The sequence below is a fragment of the Papio anubis genome, chromosome 15, assembly GCF_008728515.1.
Source record: "Papio anubis isolate 15944 chromosome 15, Panubis1.0, whole genome shotgun sequence".
Taxonomy (NCBI): Eukaryota; Metazoa; Chordata; class Mammalia; order Primates; family Cercopithecidae; genus Papio; species Papio anubis.
This window is the reverse complement of record NC_044990.1, coordinates 18,212,306-18,234,709: the sequence shown is the minus strand read 5'-3', so window position 1 is coordinate 18,234,709 and position 22,404 is coordinate 18,212,306. Positions and strand designations below refer to the sequence as shown.

The 22,404-nt window shown below is 34.9% G+C and overlaps 1 protein-coding gene across 4 annotated transcripts in view; it reads right to left on the bottom strand.

The window, feature by feature from the left end:
* The window catches only part of COG6 (component of oligomeric golgi complex 6), a 114,152-nt gene extending 93,339 nt beyond the window's left edge, over nucleotides 1-20,813 (bottom strand). For 3 of the 4 annotated variants that reach the window (XM_009191817.4, XM_021929558.2, XM_021929559.2), the window contains exons 1-4: nucleotides 20,560-20,807; nucleotides 16,907-17,050; nucleotides 15,537-15,608; nucleotides 10,952-11,010 (exon numbers count right to left, since the gene is read on the bottom strand). In XM_009191817.4, the coding sequence (XP_009190081.1) occupies nucleotides 10,952-11,010; nucleotides 15,537-15,608; nucleotides 16,907-17,050; nucleotides 20,560-20,805 (521 nt within the window). In that variant the 5' untranslated portion in view covers nucleotides 20,806-20,807. Of the gene's footprint in view, nucleotides 1-10,951; nucleotides 11,011-15,536; nucleotides 15,609-16,906; nucleotides 17,051-20,559 lie in introns of all 4 variants that reach the window. The other variant, XM_003913797.4, reaches the window with a different exon arrangement.
* Nucleotides 20,814-22,404: the final 1,591 nt, after the last annotated feature.

Below are 22,404 nucleotides of genomic sequence, written 5' to 3'. Positions count from 1 at the left end.
ATGCGTGCGTGTGTGTGTGTGTGTGTGTGTGTGTGTACACATACAATTGAATACTATTCTGCCATAAAACAAAATGAAATCCTGTCATCTGTGAAAACATGGATGAATCTAGAGGACATCATGTTAAGTGAAGTAAGCCAGGCACAGAAAGACAAACATCACTTGATCTTCCTCATATCATATGTGGAACCTAAAAAAGTTGACTTCATAGAGAGTACAATGATGGTTACCAGAGGTTGGGGAAGATAGTGGGGAGAGGTGGAGAGGAAGAGATTGGTCAACAAGTACAAAGTTACAGTAAGGAAAAGTAAGTTCTACTGTTTTATTACAAACTAGGGTGACTACAGTAAGTAACAATGCAGTGGTATTTCAAGATAGCGAAGAGTTTGAATATTTTCACCACAAAGAAATGATAAATGTTTAAAGTGATAGATATGGTAATTACCTTGAAACATTACATTGTACCCCATAAATATATATAATCATTATGTCAATTATAAATTAAAAATGAATTTTAAAAAGCTTAAAGAGTTACCTTAACAGGTTTTGTTTTATACTTTTAAAAGTTCCAGTCATTATCATAAAGAATTTAAAGTAATTATAAAATTTCATCAAATTCCTAGAGACTATGCAAATTAACCATGTGAAATAAAACGTTTTTGGGAGCTTTTTTGGATCTATCTTTAGAATCAATTTATTAGGCACAAAGAAAAATCTGTCTCTTTAGTTTATAGTTTCATTTTGTTGTAATCAAAACAAGTGTTACCCACTTTGATCATACCCCTTAATCATTACAATTCATTCCAAATAATGTGGCTGACTGGATCTAAAAATCAATCACGAGATAAAGACTGAAACATAGGCTCTTAATATAGCTACAAAAGATATGGTGCAAAAATATTTGTATAACGGGCACAATACTAAAACAAGAGTTTGATATATCAAGATGGCAACTTTAAAAGTAGTGACAGAATAAATTCTAATACATTTTTTATTATCATATTACTCTAGTTTTACCACATGTATTCTTTCCAGGTAAATTTTCACAGCCATTCTGACAGGAAGTTATTGTTAAACGGTCCAGTGATTCGGTTTGGGAATATTCACTCATTCAAATAACATTATTGGAGACTTACAATGTATAAGGCCTATGCCAGAGAACAGTGTGACAAAAGGCACTTATGACACAGACCTTGTCCTTACTTTACATCAACATATGGAACTTTTGGAGGGCTTTTAATGTCTAAGTAAAAAGTATATGAGATAAATATTAACATAATACATATAAATTATAACTTCCAGAGTATTTAAGATTATGTTTATACAATCACTGTATATTGTATAAGTTAAATAATAATATGTGAAATACATACTACAGAAAAATACATAATAGACAAAACTGAGGTAGATCTATATGTACTAACATAAAATGATCCATAAGGCATTTTACAGATATAAAATTTGCAAGAAAGTATGTATAGGAATCCCCACTTATTTTTAAGAGCCACAATAGTCCCCCCTTATCCTCGGGGGATACAGTCCAAGACCCTCCAGTGGATGCCTGAAACTGCTGATGGCACCAAACCCTACACATACTGTTTTTCAATCTGATAACTGAGAGAGCTACTAAGTGACTACTGAGTGGTGGCGTATATAGCATCACACACTAGAAAAAGGGATGATTCAAGTTCCACCAAAGTGGGAGCCAACCACTTGAGATTTCCTCATGCTGCTCAAAATGGTACACAATTTAAAGCTTATAAATTACTTATTTCTGAAATTTTCCATTTATTACTTTCAGACTGCAGTTGACCATAAGTAATGGAAACCACACAAAGCAAAACCATAGACAAGGTTGGGAACACGTACATCAATTTTCAGTATGTCCAGTCATACATCGCCTAAGTATTTAAAATAAACAGACTACTTAATCTTCATGTTCCTTCAAATCATCCCAGAACATGATTTATGAATTTTGTGGTACTTTTCTTTTTCTTGAAAACTTATCTGTGTCATATCTTAATTCTACCTCTAGGTTCACCTACACCAAATAATTTCAAAATAATGTTTTAAAGGGACATAAGATATAAACCAAAACAAAAAAAAGTAAAGAAATATAAATGGCAAAACAAAATGAGAAACATGTCGATTCATCACTATTCAATGATATGTAAATTAAAATGATTAAATTAAATGAAAAATTAAATTAAAATGATACCGGGACCTGTCGTGGGGTGGGGGGGAGGGATAGCATTAGGAGATATACCCAATGTAAATGACAAGTTAATGGGTGCAGCACACCAACATGGCACATGTATACATATGTAACAAACCTGCACGTTGTGCACACGTACCCTAGAACTTAAAGTATAATAAAAAATAAAAAATAAAAATAAAAATAAAGTGGTGTGATAATATTTTTCATCTATATTGGCAAAGTTTTTAATGATGATACCTAATGCTCATAAGGATGTAATAAAATAGACACACAATGGAAGTAGAAATTGTTATAACCTTTTTCGAGAAAACTTTAGGCATTGTATTTCAGGACACTTCCAAAAATGATCCTCTTGAAATAAAAAATCATAGGAAAATGGACATAAAATATTAACTGAAAAAAGTAAAATATTAACAACACACACACCTACTCACTCTGGAAGGAAATATGCCAAAACATTAATTGCGGTTTTGTCTGAGTGGTAGAGTTATATCTGATTTTAATTTTCCTTAAATTTTATACAATAGATTTATATTAACGTTATGTCAAAAAAATTTAAGAACGAAAAGGCAGTTTTTTACACTTAAGAGATTCCTTTTACCTAATTCATATGATGGAAAGATAAGTGAAATAACCTGTTTGACAGGATCTTCAAGAATCTGGTTATCAATTACAATCCTTAAGGAAGAGTATTTCTACAATATTTTTCTTGGTCCTAAAATAGAAAAAAAGAAGAAACTTTCCACTTTAAGTTTCTATAAAGTATCAAACTGAAAGTTAAACATTTTTGAAAGACTGGTTAAAACTCAATAGAGAGAAAATCCTGTAATGAGGTTGTTCACTCGTCAGCATTGCCAGGATCACGCCATGATTTTAAAACCTGATAAATTTCTAAATTTTTATCTTAGTATTTTAAAACAAATAGATAAAATAACTTCAATACAAAATTATATTGAAAAATAAAGCACAAATGACAAAAAAGATAAAACTGAGTTACATCAAAATTTAAAATGTTTGTGCTATAAATGATATCACAAAAGTGAAGATAACTCACAGAATGGGAGAAAATAATGTATCTGCTAAAAAACCTATATCCAGAATATATAAAGAACTTTTACAACCAATAAATAAAAACACAAGTAACCTAAACAAAAAATGGGTAAAGGACGTAAATAGACATTTCTCCAAAGAAAATATGCAAATACCAATAAGCAATAAAAAGATGCTTGACATCATTAGTCATTAGGAAAAAGCAAATCTAAACCACAATGAGCAGTACTTCACACCCAGTAGCATGGCTATCATCAAAATGACAGATTAAAAATAAAGATATGCAGAAATTGGAATCCTCATATGTTGCTTTTGGAAATGCAAAACTGTGCAGCTTCTTTAGAAAGAGTGTGGTAGTTCCTCAAACAGTTAAACAAAGAGTTACCATACATGATTCAGCAATTCTACCTCTAAATATATACCTAGGAGGAATAAAACACATATGCCCACACAAAAACTTGTAAACAAATATTTACAGCCAGCATTATTTGCAACAGCCAAATAGTGGAAACAACCCAAATGTCTATCAACTAGTGAGCAGGTGAACAAAATGTGGTATAGCTGTACAATGGAATACTATTCAGCCACAAAAAAGTTAAAGTAACATGGATGAATCTTAAAAGTATTTATGCTATGTGGAAAAAGCTAGCCAAAAGGGCCACATATTGTGTGATCTTATTTGCATGAAAGATTCAGAATAGGCAAATCTAGAGAGGCAGAAAGTAGATTAATGGTCCACTAAGGCTGGATGACTACTAATGGTCATGAGTTTTCTTTCTGGGATGGTGAAAATGTTGTAACTCAGATCATAATGATGGTTGCACAATGCTTTGAATATACTAAAAACCAATAAACTACCTACTTTAATTTTATGATATGTGAATTATATCTCAACAAAGATGTTTTTACAATACAAAGGCTCTACCTTTTGAATTACAATTACATGATTATAACTGTACAAAATACAGCTTAAAAGGCATCTAATACATTCTTTCAGCTTGATACTTCCCACTCCTTAATAACATTTAGTTAAGTATATGCACAATTGCTATTACTCTTATAAAGTAAGAGTGTCAAATATTAACAGGCAATGTCAGCAATAACTATTTAAAATGTTAAAGTAACCGTGTAGATATATTCAGTTGATAAGTTTTCTGTGTAGAAAGGAGTGGGTACAAAGAGCATTAATACACTGCCTTTGCTATCCAGTTAAAATAGTCAAAGACCATAATGTCCAGCAATTGTTCAGAAATTATAGGGCAGAAAATAAGTGCTAGAAGAATAATGTGTTGTGGGAGTACAAAGAAGGAACTAATTAATTTTTTTTTCTGGTGACTGAGTAAAAGTTCCTGGCTGAACATGGAAAATAGATAATAAAACTGTAAAGCACAAAGGTGGAATACAATTTCCTATAAGCTGAAGTATTTGTTAAAGAAAGCAAGACTTTCTTTGAAACATATATATGTACTTACATATATACATTCTCAAGGAACATGTACATGCATGTGTGACACACACGATAGCCTGTAATTCTTAAGTTTTGTAAAATATTTTGAAATATATGATGGGCATAAACAACAGGGAACCTTAAGGGACAAATGAGTTTCCAACAAATGAATTTTGGGAAATGGAATTCCAGGTAGAACGAATGAGAATGCAGAAAAAGTCTACCTGGTTGATAAACGCAGTTAAATCAGGAAATAAAAAAGCAATAGCCCCTTTAAATGAGGTGTGACCACAAAAAAAAAGGAAGGAAAAAAACAAAACCTCTTTTGTATTGGTGGGGAAAAAATGTTAGGGAGAAAAAGTTCATTTTTATTGGTGGGGAAAATTTGATCAGACAAAATTTTCATTAAAAAAAATCCATACCATCTCCAAACCTAATTTTTAAAATACGTAAACCAAAGATTATTTCCAAATTTTTCCTCACACTATTTCCCTTAGAGTATGATCATCATAATCACGAGAAACAGATAAGTCATACTGTGCCTTAGCCCCAAATTTTCATTTCCAGTCCAATATGTGTGACTGAAATAAAGTTGTTACAGTTTATCTGAGTCAGGCCCCTGCATGTCACTGGCAATATTTTCTTTTCGATAGTTGCTGCTATGTACAAATGAGATAGGAAGAAAGAAGAAGAGATGTGATGCTCCCCTGCTTTCCCCTAACCTTTTATTAAGTAATGAAAGAAAATGTGTCATATATGCTTCTGCAGTATATTTTTACATATAATATAAAACCATTTATGCAAGAAAAAGTTTTATATTTTTATGCCACCAATTTCAAAACCTGAGTTAAAGTAGTTTACAATGCAATTAAAATAAAACTGTTAAAAACTAAAATAGTAAGAAATAAAGGGAAAGACTGAGACAGTAAATAATACATCTGAGGAAAGCTATTGCAATTAAGCACAAAATAGCTCTAAGCTTCCTAGTTGCCAGAGCAAAAATAGAAATAAGATGCGTGACATGGATTTCTTTGTCCAATAAAAGGGAGGAGTGGAGAGGGGCAACATTCTTTAATGTATGTCATGCAGTGTGTTCAGCAACTTACGTAAATCATTTAGTTATCTCAAAAACCCCATGACATAGATACTTTTCCCTTCCTTCTTTCAGACATAGAAACTTAGGTTAAGGGAGGTTAAGAAATAACTGTATAAAATCAAAAATCTAATAATCTTTTACCCAAGGTTTCGATTAAAATTCAGACTTTTGTCTTAAATCCTATATTCTTTCCATTTTAACATACTGAACTTAAAAAAATACACACACACAAACATTCTCCAGAAATTATTTTTCTGAGTCCAGAGAGAAATCTGGCTGGTGGGCCTTTACAAGAGATAATAAAAATATAATAGTGATTTCAGTAGTATTTAAAAAATACAAAGGTATGTTCATGTACACATAGCCTTTCCTGATCATCAATGAAGTCCATCGTCTGGCTACCAATGAAATATTAAAGGGAAATGCTAACCTGCAGTCCTGTGAAGAAAATTCTACATTGAGCTTTATCTATTAGAGCATCTCAGCTGTCCTGATGACTGACTGACTTCTCACTCAGTTGGAAAAACATTCATATCATTTATACATTTGTCTGAATAAGAGTATCATATTATTCAAATAATCCCATAGTATTTCTATTTCTAAAGCTAACTGCTTGTTTAACGAAGTTTCTTGTTAAAAAGATATTTTAAAATGAAAAACCAACTCCGTGTCAGCCCCCAGAGACCTGTTATCATAATTTCTGCCTTGCAACTTTCCTAAAATATATTCACACAAATGTTCACTTGGCACATCATATCTATAGCTCTTGGGATACTAGAATGTCATGAATTTTCATTTCCCAAAAGCATTATCAGGTCAAAACACTTCCATAGGCTGACTAAAATAATAAACATAAACCTTGCTTAGTTTTGAGAATACATGAACAGAAGCACAATGTTCTAATATTGTCTCCTGTATACATTATTTAGAGTCCCATATTACAAGCTCCAATACAAGGCTTATTTTTCAGTTTTCACTCTATGTTCCTTTCCTAACATTATAGTTGCTTCCCATATTCATTTACTCAAAAATTATTTATTGAATCTGTGAAATACCAGGCACTGCAAATACAAAAAGGAGAATAAGAAATTGTCATTGTTCTCAAGGAGCTCACAGTTTAGGAGATAAAGAGACAATCAAATCAATAATTAATTGCAAACAACTGTAATACATATTACACTAAAAATGAAAACAAAAAGATTTAACTGAGAACAGGAAATGTTTAAATAGGCTTTGCATACAGGATTACTGATGTGTTATCCTGTTAGTTTTAGTCACAATTTTTAATTAAAGTAACGTTTGTTTTTGTGTTCAGCACTAAGTTAGAGAAAAATTAATGTCAAGGTCTCTAACAGGGCATGTGTTTTTCTAGGACACTTTTCTTTCAAAAGAACTGTTATAAAATGCAATCTAATTTTATGGTGAAGGCACAGGCTTAATTCTGATAAAGAAATTTAACATTGCCTTTCCTCACAGAGCTGACTGCTTTGCAGAGTCAACCATCTCTCACATGGGCTTAGTCTGCAACTTTTCTCATCACTGTCTACCACCAACAGGAGAATATTTGTGGTGACGGAACTGTACTATATCGTGACTATGGTGGTACATTCAGGAATCTACAAATGATAAAATGTATAAAAATAAATACACCAACAAGTAACACTGTAAAATCTGAATAAGACAGGTAGATAGTACCAAGGTCATTATCCTAGTTGTGGTACCATACTATAGTTCTGTAAAATGTTACCTTTGGCAGAAACAAGGTAAAGGCTACCTTGGATCTCTGTACTATTTCTTACAACTGCATGTGAATCTATAATTATCTCAAAATATAAAGTTTAACATTTAAAAAGTTTAAATGTTTTTTCAAAGTTTACCAGTTAGGAGATGAGAGAATTAAGGTAAGGGAGAGGGACATTCCACAAAAAATTAAAAATATGAATAATATTTTGTCTAAGCCCAGGTCTTTCAAATTATAGTCTCTGGACCACCACATAAAAATACCTGGGGCCGAATCCTGAGCCCGAATCAAGATTTACTGAGTCATTAACCAAAAGACACAGTTGTTTACTTTTTTCAGTCAGATCTCTGAGGATGGAGGCCAAAACTTGCCATTTTATCAAGCTCCTTGGTGGTTCTTATGTTTACTGTGATAAGGTGTGGGATACATGAATTGTAACGTAAAAGACCAGAAAGAAAAACTGAAATAAAAGATGGCTCCAATGACACCTAACATCAGACTAAATATTTCCAGTGATTTAAAAAAAAAAAAGCTTTGAAGAACTAATTGTTCAAATTGTAAGGGATAGAAAATTCTTGCTTATCATAAATCAAAATTTGCTACCTGTAAATTTCTCCTTTAAAACTCAATTCCAAACTCAGCAGCAATACATAATAAAATTTAGCCCTTTTTTAAACAGAAAGATCATCAAATACCATCAAATATTTGAAGACACCACCATGTCCCTCTTAGTCCTATACTTCTAAATAAACAATTCTGGTTTTTTCAACTCTACGTCATTTTTTGAGACCCTTTACCATCCTATTCACCCACTTGCCCAGCCCCGTTTTTTCTTAAAAGCTTAAATCTGTTGATATTTCACACTTAACATTCCATACTTTGTGTCATTCACAATTTCTAAGTTGTCTATATATACTCTAAAGTCTTTGATTAAATGTTAAACATAAAAGGATTGGATTGAAGGTGCTCTGAAAAGTTTACAGACTTTTCAGGAAAAAAAGCTGACTTAGAGATCAACATCAAGTAATTAACCACCAATGTGGGGGTACGACCATTTATCCAGCTATAAAATACAGAATGACATAAACAAGATAAAAGAGAATTTAAGGCCAGATTTCCTAAAATTAATTTCTATTCAGGCAATTTGCAATTCAATAAATCTGAGGACAACATCAACTTGCTCTCATTTTGGCTTGTAGAAATCACAAAATGGGTAAAGGTGGATTTTAGTGAAAGGGAAGGTAGTTAGTAAACAAAAAGGGAATTAAATGCATGAAATTATGATTAAACTTTTATAAAGTTTTGATACTTAGTTTTTTTTTTAAGATTTTTCCCTGGCATAAGGAATAAAATCAAGAGACTATTTTATTTGGTATTTTTCCTTTCAACTAGTCTTAAAATCGGGCAATATTTTTATATTTTCCTGCTGTCAAACCCTTTTTTCAAACAAAATCTTATATGAAATCCTAATACATTAAATAAATAAAAGTGAAATTGCTCTAACTAAAATTAGGGTGAGAGAATCTGACCTCCAAAACTGCATTATCCTTCTACATCTTGCAAAGAAACCCTAAGGTTCAATGAACTATGGTTTGAAAGCCACAGTTCTAAGATAAGGTACATATTCCAATATCCGGTAACGTACTTCCTATACGGGTAAAGAAAATGTTTGCTTTGTTTTGTGCTATTAAAGATAGTATTTTTTAGATGATATTGGTACATATATTTTATTTTGCTAATTTTGTCACATTTTCTCCATGTTTTTATAAGACAGAAAAGTAAGTTACATTGGTTACCATTTTAACTCCAATGGATCATTCCAGTGGATCTCTGAGTCCTCAGTAGCCCATGATATCCTTTTACACAAGTAACTTTACACCTCTGCACTCTTTATAATTTCCCATTCATCAATTTTAGCCTGAAGAGAATTGTATTAAGAAGGATTAAGGGCTCAATATGAAAGAATGTCAAGATCAATGGATGTAAAACTAAGGAGTTGGGGGTCATGTATTTGCCATTGTTGGTCTAGGGCAGTGTTTTTCAAACCCTTGACTATGACCCATAATATTAAACCATTTAAAACCATTACCAAAACTGAAAGAAAGGCTTCACAAAATAATATTCACCCAAACTATTTTTACTTATTTATTTTTTAGAGACAGGGTCTCCCTCTGTCACCCAGGCTGGAGTGCAGTGGCATTATCATAGCTCACTGCAACCTTGAACTCCTAGGCTCAAATGGTCTTCCCACCTTAACCTCCAGAATAGCTGGGACTTCAGGTGTGCACCACCATGCCCAGCTACCCAAACTATTTTCTATTTTATTTTATTCTAATTTATTTTTTAAGGCTAGCTATGATTGACTTAAATAGTAGTAATGACTGATAAATCATAATTTACAACCCACTGATCTTGACCTGAACAACAAAAAACACTAGATAGATCAGGAGTCACAGACTTTTTCCATAAAAATCTTGATAGTACATATTTTAGGCTTTGTAGGCCACATATAGTCTCTGTTGTAACCATACAACTCTGTTGCAGTAGGGTGAAAGCAGCCATAGACAGTATGTAAACACAACCATAGCTGTGTTCCAATAAAGGTACATTTACAAAAGCAGGCAGTGAGCTGGATTTGGCATGTGGCCATAGTTTGATGACCTGTGGTCTATACTACAGTATACTGACCTACCGCAAAATGAGCAGTTAAAGTAGTAGTATCTCCATATTACTGATGAAATACCTAGAATACTAAAAGGTTTAAGTGATGTACCCAACTACTGAGCAGGAGACAAGTATACTGACTGCATCATAATATAATGCTTCTCCCCCTCTACACTACTCCACACATGAGAGATGCATTGTTAATGAGTTTTAGCATAATTGCTACGAGTTTTAGCAATACTGAACACAACACATTATACAAATCCATATTGTACTCACCTTTATTCACTCACTCATTCATTCAATCAACCAACAGTATACCTATTGTATAAACTACAAGGAGAATTTATACAATTAACTCTTAATTATACCAGAGAGGATATATCATAGCTTAAAAATAAAAGACAATGATTGTGAAAAAAATAGTAGTAAAACTATTAAAAATCTGAAAAAATTTACATTTTAAAAAGCAATCATTTCTGAACTCCGCAGCAAACAATAACAATACATCATCACCTCTCTTCCAAAGAAGGAATAATCTCTCAACCCAATATCAAGTTTAATGCTCCTAAACTACTGTCTTTACGCTAAAGTTACTACTGGATAATATAATAGCTTAGGACCTTATGAACCATGTTATTATTCTGCTTTAATTTTGATTTGGAGTTATATCTAATTTTCTTTGACTCCAATCTCCAAATTATTGAAAAGGTGGCTGTATGAAGAAAAACTTACCTTTCAGATTGAAGCTTAGTGGTTTTGACTATTAAATCTTGAGTCTGTTCCTTTGCTGCCTAAAATTATAAACATATCTAATATAAGTACATTCCAATTTTATTTTATTTCAGAAAACAAAACTACCACTTACTGAAATTTAGACTTAAAACAAATGAGATCACTCTATGGAACTCAAAAGAAAAGCACAACAAAAGGAAATACGTAGATGTTTCAAGGCTCATCCACTGGAGGAACACACTCAAGAGTTCTTAATATACACACAATGCTAAGGCTTACAAGAAAGAAAAAGGTATCCAGATGCTGACTAAAGAACTTAATAGTTCATGATGCTTTTTAGTGCAACAGAAGCACTGGAAGAACAAGTTAAGAATGGTATGGTATGGACATGTTGAACTGAGATACCATGCAACCTCTACATGGGGTTGTTAACTAAGTCACTGAAAAGGAAGTGTGGAGCTCAACAGAAAAGTGTAAGATGGAGGTAAAAATTTGAAAGTTGTAATATACAAACTACCTGCCATATAAGTTTTTGGTGAGGATCAGAGCTAGCCCCATCTAAAGGACACAAGGCTATTCCTAACCAACTTTCATTCTAAGCAATTCTCTCTTCCCTAAGCCAGAGTTGAAAGGATCAAGAGTGAAAAGTCAATTAAGAAAGCATTTTATCCAAAGATTAGAACACATTCACGAAGTGGCTTTAAAAAAAGACAACAAGATTCTCTCTCAAAGATCTGAACTGGGGAATATTACAAAACTAAGGCAATAAACAACAAGAAGAGAAGCAAGTAGTCATGAGGCATGTACAGAAATAGAGTCCATGCCTTGAAGAAAAATTAAATGAGCCAGAAAGATGCATAAATTACGTCATTAGTAAAGTAGAGAAAAACACATAAAATAGAAGGTGAGTCAGTCTGTTAAAGAGAAAATACCAGCGCAAACACCTGAAGACACTGGGTCATTTTCATGTTAGAACACCACAATAAAGAGTCAAGCCTCTGTTGCTAAGGTTTCTTTCTTTCTTTTTTTTTGAGACAGAGTCTCGCTCTGTCGCCCAGGCTGGATGGAGTGCAGTGGTGCAATCTCAGCTCACTGCAAGCTCTGCCTCCCGGGTTCACGCCATTCTCCTGCCTCAGCCTCCTGAGTAGCTGGGACTACAGGCGCCCGCCACCACTCCCGGCTAATTTTTTGTATTTTCAGTAGAGAAGGGGTTTCACCGTGTTAACCTGGATAGTCTCAATCTCCTGACCTCGTGATCCGCCTGCCTCGGCCTCCCAAAGTGCTAGGATTACAGGCGTGAGCCACTGCGCCTGGCCTGTTGCTAAGGTTTCTTTCTAGAGCTGCCTTAGACCTAGACACCTCCAGTTCTGGGTTTTTAGAGGCCTAATCCTCTACAAACTCAGTTTTCAGGCTGTGAGGGAAATTCTCTTATTGCTTTCTAAGTACCCTGTCAATAACAGAGCCTGACTGCCACCTCAAATGAAGCTATTTTGAGTGTATGTTCCCAGGAAATAGATTTTTTAAGAAAATAGATTTGAACCTAGGTAATTCTGCATATCACTTATCTTTATTATTATTATTTGTTTTTAAAGACACAGGGTCTCATTCTGTCACCCAGCCTGGAGTATGGTGGTGCAATCTTGAGTCACTGTAGTCTTGACCTCTGGGCCCAAGCAATCCTCCCACCTAAGCCTCCAGAATAGCTATCACTATAGGCATGTGCCACCATGCCTGGCTAACTTATTAAAAGTTTTTGGTAGAGATGGGGTCTTGCTATGTTGCCCAGACTGGTCACAAAGGATCCTTCTGCCTCAGCCTCCCAAAATGCTGAGATTATGGGTGTGAGCCACCATGCCCGGCCATTTCACTGACTTTTAAGGAATGGAGCTCAATATGATAGCTCCCAAGGTACTCTTTTAGAATTATTAGACTGCCAATAACTTCTTCAAATGCTTATACTTCTTAAACTTTAAAGTTCCATTTCCACCCTTGTACAGTCTGGCCTTACGCAATTTTTAAAATATAGTATCCCCTCAAGTCAAAGATATATTTACATTTTAATATTTCTGAAAAAAAAGAATGCTTCACAAAATCAGTATCAAAAAACATTTACTAGCTTTTTAGTTCAGTCATTATTGAGGGTGTACCTTATAATTAACACCATTTATTAATCAATGAAATATGATACTTTAGCACAATGTTATATAATAAGAATTTGCAAATATTTTTTGCATATGTCCTGATTTTTTTCATTTATAAACTATGGTAAGAATTCCAAAGTAATATTTAATAATATTAATGAATATTATTAATCTCACTTTCCATTTATCTTAAATGTTAAAGATGATTATTGTTGAATTAATAATAAACATATGCATCTAAATGTAATTTATCCAAGGAAAACCACAAAGGAATAAACAATAACATATATGAAACTACCGATTACATTTTTAAATGTTTTCTAATAATTTCTAAAGGTACCATAGTCAAAGCATTTCAGAAAATATTAAATAATTAAATGAATCATTATAACAACATTCTACAAGAAAAACAGGGAGGATACTCTAAGAAATACTTTTCTTTATGAATGAATAACTTAAGAACATTAGAGTTGATATTATGAACATATACTATTAGAATTCCAATAGTGCTATATCCAAATAAATTACCTTTAAGCATAATTTGAAGGAATAAACAAAACCTTCAAAATCATGGACCTCCTACTATTAGAAATGATATGTGGATCAAAAACGAATGTAAACAATAGGCAGTATCAAATATTTTTAAATATTCAATCAAAAAGCTATGAGGGAATCTTTTATAGGTGATAAAAATGTTCTGTATCTTGATTATGGTTGTTGTTTCACAGGTGTATAAAACTGTCAACCCTATCAATATGAACACTTTGAATGGGTGCAGTTTATTACCATTCATAAATTATTCCGCAATAAAGTTGACCTGAATAAAGAAAGAAAATAGGCCCATGTCACTGTAGAAGAAAAAATAGGACGTAAGATGGGTGCAAAGAAAATATAAAGGACTGGCCGGGCATGGTGGCTCATGTCTGTAATCCCAGCACTTTGGGAGGCCAAGGCAGGCAGATCACTTGAGGTCAGGAGTTTGAGACCAGCCTGGACAACATGACGAAATCCTGCCTCTATTAAAAATACAAAAATTAGCCCGGTGTGGTGTCAGGCACCTGCAATCCCAGCTACTTGGGAGGCTGAGACAGAATTGCTTGAACCCAGAAGGTGGAGGTTGCTGTGAGCCAAGATCGCACCACTGAGGATAGAGTGAGACTCTGTCTCAAAAAAAAAATACAAAAGACAAAACAGAAGGAGACACTTCAGTTGTAATTTAAAATATTTATAAACTATTTGAAAAATAGCACGAAGAATAAAAATACTATGATCTTTTTATATTTAAAACTCTCTATGATGAAAAGTATAAAAATATAAGGGTACAAATTAAAAAATAAGAGATACTACCACTAAAAATTGGAAACCGAGTAGTCTAATATTACAGAGCATAATATTATTTAAAAAACACAAAGGTACAATATAGAAAACATTATAAAGTGTAATTTGAGGAAAGGCATTACATTATGGAGACTAAAAGATAAGAAAAGGAAATAAAAAAGTTAAAGAAAAAGAAGGGTCAAACAAAATCAACCACTGAGGAATAAAGTAAATATATGCCAAAAATGTGAAATGGCCATTAATAATTAGTATATACTATATAATTATTTAAATATTGTCAAATTAACAAATACCTAAATATTGGACTAAGAGACAATAAACATGTCAATAATATCTGATAGGTTAGTAAGAATATCAAAATTTAGACAAGACCAGAAAAGATAAAATTTTAGAGAAACAAGAAATTAACTAGTCCTGCAAACTGATGATGCAAGTAGCCTGTGATTAATCTAGAGAATATGCATTAATGATTCTTCCTAGAATCACTGTTGACGTCAATAGTTCCAGGAGACACTTAGAGATAGAAGCTTGCTCTTAAAATGTGAAGGTAGTAGACGTAATCATGATTGGCCCTTAGGAGGAAACTGTTCTATGTACTACTCCAAAATTAGATGACTGAGGGTAATTAAGTCAAAATGCTGATTCTGCTGCCAAATTTTAAGTTTACAACTGCTTTCATTAAAAGACCTAAAATTATACATATTTTCCCAGAATTGTTTTAAGGCTATGCATAAATCAGAATTAAGCTGGGTCTTTAGCAGGCACAGCTTTAGTGTGAAATTAATCCTAAGGCTTCGTACTAAATCATTCCTCCTAGATTTCTAGAATATTATGGAATTGAAAGGTTTATCACAATTCTACATAGTTAGCTCTGTACTGGCTAGACCAAAATATAAATGCTCTAAAGTCAATTGAACAATAGTAATAAATCATTATCCAAAGAAACACAAAGATATCTAAAATTTTTTAAAATAAGGATTATATTTATACCCAAATTTCCTACAGGGCATTATGGATTAGATATCTATACATTTTGTAGACCTAATAATTTTTGAAAGTTTACTTTATAGCGGGAACTATGCCAAAATCTAGCCATTATACAACACCTGTAGGCGACTTGTCATATCCTGACAACAGTTGCTCATTGCTTGAACATCTTCACTTATGCTTTCAAGTTCCTGAAAAGGAGAAAAGTAACATCACACATCATATATACAGTAAGAAGAAGGTTCTCTTCTCTTAGCTAAATCCTTATTTTAGTTACATAAATTTTTTTTTGTTGTCAAGGCATGACAAGAGATCCCATATTTAAAACTGGAAATGATTAAAAAGAATAACATCTAGTGTTAGAAAAACTGTAAAGAAAATAGTCCATTCCTTTTAGAGAATATGACCACAGGAAAATGGCAAATGCTTTATAAAACTGAATATCCCTTTGTTCCTAGTGTTATTCAATTGCAGTTATTCTTATTGATGTTCAAATAGTCCTATGTTTGGCCAGTAGAAGAATCCTCTTCATATTAGCTCCAAAGTCCTTTTGACATTTATTCAATCGTCTCAGATAGCATCTTTGCTTTCTGATACTGATAAGATTGTTCCTTTTAGTAGGAAATGATGTTTAAAAGAGCCAGGCACGGTGGCACATACCTGTAGTCCCACTTACTTGGGAGACTAAGGTGCGAGAATTGAGTGAGCCCAGGAGTTCGATGCTATAGTGTACTATGATCACACCTGGGAACAGCCACTGCACTCCAGCCCGGGCAACATAGCAAGATTCCACCTCTAATGTAATTTAAAAAAAATCCTTTCCAAATTATTAGTCTTCAGTCAATAAAAACCTACCAAGGTGTTAAAACAATCTATTTTTATTGAACACTCATTGAAACCATGTGCAACACTTCCATAACTCACAGAGAAATATATTAATATTACAATGTATTAATACAGTTAATAAAATATTACATAATAAATAAGATATAATAACATAAAATTTATTTTCACTCTATGGCGAGTGGACTACACTCTCAAGTATGATGAATCATTATTAATACATTGAAGTTACTGATATTAATCTGAAATTTTCATATTTTAGGATATAGTAAAAGTAACTCAATTCTAATTAATCTCCAATAGAGAAGTTGTTATCCAGGAGAGGTTTATTCAATGAGGGGATATTTCTATTGGAAAGCCATTCAGGGAAATGTTAATGTTTTTGTTAAAAAAGCTAAAATTCCTAAGATAATCTTCTAGAACAATGTTACAACTTTACAAATTAGTATTTGTGGAAGTCACAGATTCATAAATCACATTAATACAAATAAAGACCCAAATGCGGCAAGAGAAATTAGCTAAGTTTTCTATTTGGGCATAGTATACGAATAGCAAATATATCAATCTAATTCAAAAAAATACTTAGCACAGAGCCAGGCATAACAGTAAGTTCTTAACATATGCTAAATGAAAAGAGTTTACATACCTCCTTCACTTCCTTGAAAATGCTTACAAATTCTTCATTGATGGCTAAACTTTTACGTTCAATATCTCCACGTAAATTTCTTCGAGTTCTCAGACTATTTTCAACAAAAAAGGTTGAAAGTGCCTTGAGAGCTTCTAACATCTCCTATACAATTGGTAACAGAAGATAGTTACTGGAACTAATTTTTAAATGTTTTCCTAATCTCAAGACAAAATGTAATGAAATCATTTTCAAATGATTTGTTTTCATTAAACAATCCAAAAAATATTGAAGGACCTTCAAATTACTGAAGCATGCTTATTTCCAGAACATAATAAGGGTATACTTACTTGTGTATAGTGTTATATATATAAGAGGAGAGGTTCATTGCAGAATTGTTTGGAATTGCAAAGACTAGAAATAATCTAAATGTCCATCTAAAAGGGATTGGTTAAATAAATTATGATATACCTATTTACAAAAAAAAATCTTTATGCACTTACATAGTATAAGCTTTGAGATATGGTAAGTGAAACATCAAAGCGTAGAAACAGTTATAATACCAACAGTTAAAAACTTAAAAGGAATATATACATGCATATTTACTTGCGTATACCTAGTTTACACATGTATAATGTACACATTAACTATCTCCGGAACAATCTATTTAAGAATAAGTACTGGAAGCCTCCAGGCTAGAAACTGAATAACTGGAAGCAGAACTTGGAAGAACTTAAAGGGGAAGGCCTCTCTGAGGTGACTTTGACCTGAGGCCTCAGTGGTAGGCAGCCAGTCATGGAGACAAAGCCTTCCACAGACAGAGCACACAGTGAGTACAAAGACCCTAAAGTGGTAGAAGGAAGGCCACTATGACTGAAGCTATGAGAAATTATTACGATTTTAGGCAGGGGAGTAATATAATACAATTTACATTTATAAAAGTTTATTCAACTTTGTAAGGGAAATGAATGGTAGAGGGGTACAAGAAAGGAGGTAGGTAAGAGAAAAAACTAAAATAATCCAAGTATGGTTTGATAGTGGCTTAAACCAAGATGGCAGTAGTACAAATGAAAAAGAGATATTCCAAAACATGGCACAGTGGCTTACATCTGTAATCCCAGCAGTTCGGGAGGTCAAGTTGGGAGGATAGTTTGATGCCAGGAGTTCAAGACCAGCCTGGGTAACATAGTGAGGCCCTATCTCTACAAAAAATCAAAAAATTAGCCAGGTATGGTGGCATGTGCCTGTAGACCCAGCTACCTGGGAAGCCGTGGCAGGAGGATCGCTTGAGCCCGCAAGATCGAGGCTGCAGTAAAGCTGTGTTCTCTCCACTGGACTCTAGCCTGGGTGACAGAGTGAGACGTGGTCTCAAAAAAAAAAAAAAAAAAAAAAGATACTCCAAAATTTTTTTTCAAAGTAGGATACGTTTGTGGATTTAACAGGAGATGTAAAAAAAAAAGTGACAAGAATCCAAAATTACTCATACGCTTCTTGCTTGACGGGGTAAATGGTGATGTTCTTTAGTGAGAGTGGAACCAGTTTAGGGAAAAATCAAGAGTTCCGCCCATGTTAAGTTCTATGATGTCAATCAGTATCCAATTGGAAGTATAGTATAGACAACTGATTCTACAAATCTGGAGCTCAGTCCATGTCAGAAACACAGTCATAAATTTGAGAGTAATCATGCTTTTTACTACTTAAAATTATGAAAGGACAAGATTTTTCTCACAAAGAGAACATGAAAAGAGAAGAGAGCAGAGAACCAAGCCCAGGACACCCCATAGTACCCTAAATTTTGCAGATATACATGTCTACACCTCTACTACTGTATATTCTAGTAGGCTTATCCTTTCATGTTTCTGTTACGTTATTTTGAAATATTGGCTGGATTGACAAAAATAGTAAAGCTATTTATATAAATCCAACTTAATATTTAAGGGGAAGCAAAAATATGTTTACAACTATAAATACTTACCATACCAAAAAAAAGAAAAAAAAAAAAAAAAACCCATAAAGTGAAGCAGTTTCTTTTGACTATAGCCTTGAAATGTCCTTAGGTCTGGTTCAAAGAAGTAGTCAGTAATATTGAATGAACGAAATCACAGACTCAAATGTAAATTACAGATCCACCAGTTACTAGTTGTATGACAACCTAGCTGCACTCTCTCCATGCTTTATTATCCTCATGGTAAAAAGAAGGTCATGTGGCCAGGCGCTCTGGCTCACGCCTTGTAACCCCAGCACTTTGGGAGGCCGAGGCGGGCAGATCACCTGAGGTCTGGAGTTCGAAACCCGCCTGACCAACAAGGAGAAACCCCATCTAAAAATGCAAAATTAGCCGGGTGTGGTGGCGCATGCCTGTAATCCCAGCTACTCAGGAGGCTGAGGCAGAAGAATCACTTGAACCCGGGAGACGGAGGTTGGGGTGAGCCGAGATTGCACCACTGCACTCCAGCCTGGGCAACAAGCGCGAAACTCTGTCTTAAAAAAAAAAAAAAAAAAGGCCATGTTATCTACATCAGAATAAGTAGCAGTCTTAAATGATATAATAAATATCAATACGAGATACATTAAACACTTCATAAATTTTATGATAAAATTAATATTTGTTAAGAAACAGTAAGTGCCAGGCTCTTTGCAAAGGACTTTACCTGGAGTCTCTCACTGAGTCCTCGAATAACCACCATGAGAAAGTTACTAGCAGTATTCCTAATTTCTAAACGGAAGCTGAGATTAGTGAAGGGACTTATTCAAATCATAATGCACAAATGTAGTGGTTCTATCTAATAAGTGGCAGCCCCCAGAGCCCTTCTTTCTTATTCATTACATTGCAATGTTATTTTGTTACATACCGGAGTCAAATTGTTATTGACAGCTATTTTTCAGTTACCTACATATTCACCTGTAAAATTCTCTAACTTTGACATATGTTCTTCTTTATGTTACACTGTCATGATCAATTTACCTAGCGACTCACGGACACAGAAGAGATGGCTGGGTGGGTATGTGAGCAACTGTAAAGTCCAACTTAAGTTTCAGGAGGTACTTGCGAGAGCATGCGGTCTATCTTCTAAAGAAATACAGCCTGAGCTCACAGATCATAGCGCTTGGCTAACAACAAAAAAAACTAGTAGATATAAGTTCATTTCAGCCATGGGCAAAGGTAGTTCTTTCGCGCTGCAAATTATTGTAGCTGTTGTCACTTGTCGGCGGAAACGCTCCCTTATCCCTACCAATGCTCTCTTGGTCTCCTGACCCCCATTCGCATTGCCTTATCTTGGAATCTGCTCTTCTGCATGTATTTCCTATCCCGTCCTGTGCTCTCCTCCTGTCTCCCGGCTCACACCGCCAAACACCTCCGGGGGTGTATGGAGGGCACCTTTCGAGGCGCCGCAGTTCACCAATCCCATCCAGAGAGTCTTGAAGGCACCTTTTCAGGTGGAGAGAACACACAGGAAACCCCTTCGCTTTTCCGGAGGTTACTGGGGCTCCCCTTTCTCACCCCCCCTACCCCCGGCGCCCGCAGAACAGCGGAGCCCGCAGGGCTGGGGTCACTAGCGGTCGCTCTGCGGCCGGGACGAGGGAAGACCGCGGTGGGTCCCTGACAGACGCCGCCCCCGGCCCGGCTCAGCCCCGCGGGAACCTGTGCCTCCGGCCCCACCAGCCCCGGTTACCTTGTCGTTGTCCAGCCGCGTCTCCAGGATCTTATGCAGCTTGCGCGACAGCGGGTTGTTGGTCGTCGCCGAGGTCCCGCCTGCCCCATTGTTGAGGCCGTTGGCAGCCCCGGTCGCAGACACTGCGACCACTTCCCCGCTGCCCTCGGCCATAGCGCTGCGCGTCCCGCCCCTTGCTGCCACCTCAACCAGGCAGGGACAGCGGCGGCAGCGCGAATATTGCGCATGTGCAGATCGGCCGCGCATGCGCATCGGTCCCGGAAGGCTCCACCGGGTAACCCTGCCTGGGCTCCCAGAAGGGTGAGGGGTGAAGAAGATGTGGGGGGCGGGACAAGACCCTCAGGTGGGAGGAGAAAATTGCTAGGATTAGAGAGGACTTTGGAACTGTGAGTCTGCGAGCTTCTGAGCTAATTAGATGACAGCCAAATGTAATATGTAAAATACACCAAGACTTGTGCCTGGCATATACATTCAGTATAAGTTAACTAGAAGTTTAAATTAAATTTGCCTTATCTGAATTCATTTTTTTGAAAATTATGTGTTGAAGGCAGTATGTGCCAAGTACTCTGGTAGGCACTGGAGAATCTACATTGTATGTCTGAAACAGACAAAGCAGTTAATAGATGTTATTAGGTTGTGATGAGTGCTCAGGGCATGAAGTAGTACAGTGAAAGAAAATGAAGGAAAAGGCCCACTTCACTCAGGGAGGTTTGGAGAGGAGTTGACACTTAAACTGAGATTCGAAGGAGAATCAGAATGTGAGGAGAAATCATTCCCAGTTACAAGAAAAGTGTGTAAGTGTACAGGCTTCAAAACAAGATGAACTTGGCTCTGACACAAATGGACCAGAGCTATGCAACTGTAAAGTAATGGATAAGAAAGTAACAAATTGAGAAAACCTCCCAGGAAACGCTGAAAAGCAAACATCTTTTTTTTTCTTTCTTCTCTCATTTTTTAAAATTTGAATCAAAATAAAATCCTGGACTTCTGTGAATTATTTGTCAGAAACATTATTTGGCTCTTGTCATCAATTTTCCTTGTTTCATATATATCTATGTACATATTTATATTGTATATCAGACTTAAGGGAAAATTACCTATTACACAGGTCACATAAAGAAAGCACTGACAAAACCACTCATCTCTACTCTAATAAAGACGAGAAGGCTCAACTATCCAAAAGAAAAAAATATACAAAAAGCAACAATATCTAGGTATGTATTCAACAAAAACTACAGAGAACCTAGATGAAGAAAACTTTAAAGTGCTACTGGGAGAACATACAACTTAAAGCAATGAAAAAATATATTGTTCTCTTCAACAGGAAGACTCAATATTGTAAGATGTCTTTTTCACAGATAAATTTAAGTTCAGTGTAACCAAAACTAAAATATCAAAGGTGTTCCTAAGGTGTATATATCCAAATGAATCTTGACTATATAAAGCAATAATATAATGTGGAGTTTGCAAATATGTACAGTTCAAAGGAATGACAATGATAGCATGCCAAGTCAGGAGTGGTCATGAGATATCACACATTGTATGACTTCCTTATGTGAAATCTCCCAAATAGGTAAATCCATAGAGATAGAAAATAGATTAGTGGTTCTGGGAAGAGGAGTATTGGGAAGAGGGAATGGGGAGTACCAGCTCATTGTACAGGTTAGTTTTGGGGGAGATGAAAATACTCTAAAGCTAAATTGTGGTGATGGCTGCACAACTCTGTCAATATACTAAAAACCACTGAACTGTACACTTTAAATGAATGAATTGTATGACATGCAAGTTTCATCTCAAAGCTGTTTTTTAGGCCAGGTGTGGTGGCTCACACCTGTATTCCCAGCA